This window comes from Micromys minutus, assembly GCF_963924665.1.
Source record: "Micromys minutus genome assembly, chromosome: 17".
In the NCBI taxonomy this organism is placed as follows: domain Eukaryota; kingdom Metazoa; phylum Chordata; class Mammalia; order Rodentia; family Muridae; genus Micromys; species Micromys minutus.
The window spans coordinates 22129289-22135672 of NC_137952.1; the positions used below are offsets into that span (position 1 = coordinate 22129289).

Here is a 6384-nt window from a genome sequence, read left to right on the forward strand (position 1 = left end):
AAAAGTGGAAGCCTCAGTCCTTCTTAGAAAAAAATAATAAGTGTATAGCACCCTCTCAGAGTGGGGTACACCTAGACCTTAAATCATTAATAACTCAAGATCTAAGAAGATAGCCTTGTGGCATTTTTTTTGGTAGTTAAAAATCATTATGTTTAATCTTTATACACTAAGAAAAGTTTGACTATTTCCATGTTACATTTTGTTTTACATATACTTTATGATCTTTGTAAATAGTACGATTTCAATGCATACTATCAAACCTTTAAAAAATAAATCAAGTACTGGCAAATATATATATATATATATATATATATATATATATATGTATATATATACGCTAAAATGCTTTTAATAATCTATACATGTATCTGTTTTTTTTTTAAATAAAGTTGTAAGAAAAAAAAGATCTCCAGTCATACCTGATATAGGAAGAAATAGCCCGCAGTTTCACAGGTATATGAAGCATCTCCTGGAACCCCCAGACTCTTTTGTAATCGTTTGACTTCTTCTAAAAGTTCTATTCTTCGAGCCAGGACATAATTAACTCTTCCATACCTAGAATTGTCAGACAGGTAAGAGGGCAAATCTGTAATGTAAAGGCTTTGATAAAATCTATCTATGGCATTCCAGAGAGCAGAGTAGAAACTATAAATGATCAGATAAAAAAAGGAATCTCAGTTTGATGTATATTTAATTATGAGTGGTTGATAAATCAAATGATAAGTGGTATATCTTAGGCCACATCACAAAAAGTTATTTAAAGTATAAGCTAAGGCTGCGTGCTTACATGCAAACATGTTAACAGTCTGAGTAGAGAGAAAAAGCAAGCTAGCAAGCTGTCAGTTTTTTGTACATATAAAACTTCCCGTATGTTACAGTGTGTTCTGCAGTAGACCAGTAGGCTAGGAACACACAGTGGACAGACTTTGTACAGCACTGTCCTGCTGAAACTATCATAAAAGCAGAATGTTTCAAAATTTGAAAATGCATTCTATGTTATCTGCAGTTTCTAGTATGTGGTCTAGCACTCAAACCTAGCAAGATCGTAAATACTGCTAAATGAAGAACAGATGTTGGCATCTGTAGGTGGGAGCTCTATGCTCATCAGCGGACCTAACAGGAGGAATCCCCTAAGGGGAGAGTTCACAACTATCACCAGGTGATCCAACCCAAGAAGTGAACTCTGAATAGACCAAGCACAGTAATATAACTTCCTTCTGATGTACATTATTCATACAGGTCAAAGGTCATATTTATGAAACAAATGATATGTTAAGTATGTCCACCTATTAATTGTGCTTATTATCTGAATTGCTATGTAAATGAAATGTTATTATAATTTTGAAGAAACAAACTATTAATGGTAGGAAACTTTGACTGTACAATTTTATTCCCCTCACAAGTGGTATTAAATATGGGAGGAGCCACAAAGAGCTGAAGGTAAAGTGCACCATGCTTCGATTTCAGCTTACCAAACAGACTAAGCAGGTGACACCACAACTGTTGGAAGTTAATTTGATTATCCACGGCTATTCTCTTGGTATTTCTTAAATAAGGGGTAAAAGGTTAAAAATGGATGTGTCACCGTCCGCCGCCACTGTCTTACCTGCTAAAGTCTTTCTCTGTCTCCAGCTCTTCCTCCCCATGACCAAGACGCAGGAGATGGCGCTCATCAATGTCCAGAGCCATGATTTTCTCAAATAACTGGTTCAGAGCCTGGTCAGCAAGGTAAACGGATGGCAGTGAGCCTAAGAGACTTATTCAATTCACTGAAACAGAAGCAGGACGAGTTCCTCGATGGACAGGGTAACGTGCGGGTATATGAGTCAGAAGAAAGCAGGTTTAGTATTAGGCCTTTTAGACACCTTAACACGATTATATTTAATATGGAGTGCTTGTATTTGCACTATGTATACATGGCCAAAACCAACTGGAAACTATAAAGCTACCTATACCTTAAAATTCGATGTCTAATTTATAGAATGAAAGGCATTGGTTCAAGGGCTAGTTTCTCCAAGTGGTGATGGTTCTTAAAATAATAAGCTATGCTGAGTTTCACTGAACCCAGCACTATTCCAAGGGCTGGGGAGAACGGGAAATAACTCAGCATCTGCAAACGGCCAGGAGGCAGTCGAGCACAGAGCATCCTCAATGCTCAGGACCAAAGCCTAGCTCTCTCTACACAGGGAGCAGACAGCACTGGGTGGCACAGCTCTGACAGAAACACTTGAACCCACTTCTCTCTACCTCTCAAATGCTAATATTTATTCTTCAACCTCTGTGGTTAGACAAAAGTTCTGTAGAGAAGCAAAAATTTTGAAAAAAGGTGAAAGTCTCATAAGTTGGGAAGATACACTAAATCAAGGCACCATTTATAGTATCCCCCGGTCAGCAACCATTCTCCCAGATCACAGTCCAACTCTGCGCTAAGCTAATGTGAACACACAGTCAGGCTTCATAATCTTCCATGTATCCTTTGGTGCCAACATTCTAGCAGATTTAAGAAATAAAAGGCATTGATTTTTTTTAATTAAAATTTCTTATTATTTAGCTTTTTACACTATTCAACACTCAGGACCCATCAATTGGACTGCACAGTATTATTTACTATCTATACTAAAAAATCGAAGCAGAAAAATTTATAAATGTAAATATAAATGTAAAAAATATAAAAATTTTCTTGTAAGATGGAAAGTTGCTGGAGGCATGCTTGGACAGGGCGGGCAGTCAGTCAGGTGACGACCTGGGAAACAAAGCAGTTAACTGGTCAAATGAAAGCCACCACAGCTCCACGCTGTCAGCACACTGACAGACACTGAGGGTCATCTGAATGTCAAAGGACAGCCGGGGCTCAGCAACAAGGCCTTCTATGGCTATTTCTGCAGCAGAGCTTCTCTAGGACTGCTAACAATCCCACCCTAGTAGTATGCGCTGTAACAGGTCCTATCAAGGCAGGAGACAAAACTCATTCAGATCCTGTGAGATAATCCATGACTTACAGTTTGTGCATTTTAAGAGCTAACTAACTGCTTTGTATAATATGTATAATAAACTTTATTAAATTGGAAGAAAAAGAAAGTCCCAGCACTTTGTTTTATTGCATTTATTCAGGAGAAGAACAAATTAACTTTCTTCCCAAATCAATAGGCCAACAAAAATTTGACATGTTGTATAAGCCACCATGATTTATAAATTCTAAACCACTGTCAAAGCATCATTCCAGGTGAATAATCTGTAGTATTACTGACAATAAACCAAACTGCAAATTAAAGAATACAAGTAACAGAATGACTTACAATGCATAAACTGTAGTGCATTATAAACCTAGATTTCTAAAGATACATCAACTGGAGTCACTGGTGGATCCTGAGACTAAGTTTTTCCAGGTTTACGGGAAAGCAGTTTTATCACAGGTTGGGATGCCCTGAGAAGTGCTGGTACCATTTTATGCCAGAGTTAATAAAGCATATTCATTCTTCACTGTTTCTGGCACCTTCAGAAGGATCAACCCAGTACACAATGATCCTTTATGTAATAGATTTACATGTAGCCTTACAGGTATTTAAACTCAACTAGGTTCTAATACACGTTAGATCTCTGTGTCTGAGTAATAGCCAATCTACTAAAGAAATAACTACCAATAAAGATTAATGTTTTTAATTTCAAAATAAAGCGTTCTGACACACAGACAGACACACACAGACACACAGAGACAGACAGGTATACACAGAGACAGACAGACAGACAGACAGACAGACACAAACACACACACACACACACACACACACACACACACACACAGGGTCAATTACCTGATTGGAATGAGTAACAATTAAAGTTCTCTGTTCTGGAAAATTGTGGTAAATGTTGGATATGATCTGGACTGCAACATCTGTTTTTCCTGTACCAGGTGGGCCCACAACCTATAAAATGATGAACACATGTCAAGCACTATGTTATTATAGTATTAGAAAACAGAAATAAAAAACTTAGAAAAAGCTTCAGAGTGTGGACTCAGTAACATAATGAACAGGACAGAGCATCCAATCTGAGAAACTCATACTTCTACAGAACACCAAAAAGTCATGTCACTGACTTCTTATGAGACAAACTGCACAGAAAAACAAAGTTTGATTAAAAGCTGAAATTGGTAAGTCTCAAAAATCCCTTTCAAAAAAATTCATTTTAAACAAACAAAACAAAATTATAAAAAGACAAGCACACTTGAAATGATAAAAAAGAAAGATTACATAAATGTATACTCATATGTATACTCTTCAGTGTGTGTGTACATGTATGGATATCCTTTAGTGTATGCGACCTCATATGTTCTTCAGTGTGTGTACTCATTTGTATGTTCTTCAGTGTGTGTGCTCATGTGCACACTCTTCAGTGTGTGTACTCATGAATACTCTTCAGTGTGTGTATTCTTGAATACTCTTCAGTGTGTGTGCTCATGTGCACACTCTTCAGTGTGTGTACTCATGAATACTCTTCAGTGTGTGTACTCATGAATACTCTTCAGTGTGTTTACTCGTGTGCATACTCTTCAGTGTGTGTACTCATGAATACTCTTCAGTGTGTGTACTCTTGAATACTCTTCAGTGTGTGTGCTCATGTGCACACTCTTCAGTGTGTGTACTCATGAATACTCTTCAGTGTGTGTACTCATGTGCACACTCTTCAGTGTGTGTACTCATGAATACTCTTCAGTGTGTGTACTCATGAATACTCTTCAGTGTGTGTACTCATGTGCATACTCTTCAGTGTGTGTGCTCATGAATACTCTTCAGTGTGTGTGCTCATGTGCACACTCTTCAGTGTGTGTACTCATGAATACTCTTCAGTGTGTGTACTCATGAATACTCTTCAGTGTGTGTACTCATGAATACTCTTCAGTGTGTGTACTCATGTGCATACTCTTCAGTGTGTGTGCTCATGTGCATACTCTTCAGTGTGTGTACTCTTGAATACTCTTCAGTGTGTGTACTCATGAATACTCTTCAGTGTGTGTGCTCATGAATACTCTTCAGTGTGTGTACTCATGAATACTCTTCAGTGTGTGTACTCATGAATACTCTTCAGTGTGTGTACTCATGTGCATACTCTTCAGTGTGTGTGCTCATGTGCATACTCTTCAGTATATACATCCTCATATGTAAACTCTTCAATGTGTGCACCCTCTTGAATTCTAACAGATTTAGACTCAAGAAAACAACTGAAAGTAAAAGAATCATTTCCATGTACTTGGAAATTAAACAAACTCAAGGCAGAACTTTCTCTGTAACGGACCGCGAGCAGAAAACTGCATGGTACTGGTACAGAAATAGGCACGTGGATCAATGGAATAGAAGATCCAAAAATGAGCCCTCACATATATGGTCATCTGATTTTTGACAAAGGAGCTGTAAATCAATGGAAAAAGGACAACCTATTCAACAAATGGTGCTGGTCCAACTGGCACTCAGCATGCAGAAGAATGAAAATAGACCCTTTCTTATCTCCTTGTACAAAGCTCAAGTGCAAGTGGATCAAAGAATCTCCACATTAAACCAGGTACACTGAAACTATTAGATGAGAAAGTAGGGAAATCTTAGAACTCATAGGCACAGGAGAAAATTTCCTAAACAGAACACCAATAGCTTGAGCTCTAAGGTCAAAGATTGACAAATGGGACTTAATGAGATTGCAAAGTTTCTGTAAGGCTAAGGACACTGTCAAGAAAACAAAACGGCAGCCAACAGAGTGGGAAAAGATCTTTACCAACCCCACATCTGATAGAGGCCTAATATCCAAGGTATACCAAGAACTCAAAAAGCTAGACACCAGAGAATCAAATAACCCTATTAAAAATGTGGTACAGACTTAAACAAAAAGTTCTAAATCGAGGAATATGGAATGGCTGAGAAACATCTAAGGAAGTGCTCGGCATCCTTAGCCATCAGGGAAATGCAAATCAAAACAACCCTGAGATTCCACCTCACACCAGTCAGATTGGCCAAGATCCAAAACTCAGATGACAAACAGATGCTGGCGAGGATGTGGAGAAAGACAAACACTCCTCCACTGTTGGTGGGGTTGTAAACTGGTATAACCACTCTGGAAATCAGTCTGGCGGTTCCTCAGAAAAATGGACATAGTACTACCTGAAGACCCAGTTATTCCACTTCTGGGCATATACCCCAGAGACGCTCCAACATACAACAAAGATACATGCACCCAAGGTTCATTGCAGCTCTATTTATAATAGCCAGAAGCTGGAAAGAACCCAGATGTCCTTCAGTAGATGAATGAATACAAAAATTGTGGTACATTTACGCAATGGAGTACTACTCAGCTATCAGAAACAATGACTTTATAAAATTCTTAAGAAAATGGATGCAT

General features: G+C 38.1%; 1 protein-coding gene across 1 annotated transcript in view; it reads right to left on the minus strand.

Annotated features, from left to right (window-relative positions):
• AQR (aquarius intron-binding spliceosomal factor) overlaps window positions 1-6384 on the minus strand; it is an 80529-nt gene that overhangs the window by 24458 nt on the left and 49687 nt on the right. Inside the window, exons 23-25 of the mRNA XM_080931025.1 lie at window positions 3813-3923; window positions 1607-1716; window positions 420-555 (exon numbers count right to left, since the gene is read on the minus strand). Of these exons, the coding sequence (XP_080787151.1) occupies window positions 420-555; window positions 1607-1716; window positions 3813-3923 (357 nt within the window). The remainder of the gene's footprint in view (window positions 1-419; window positions 556-1606; window positions 1717-3812; window positions 3924-6384) is intronic.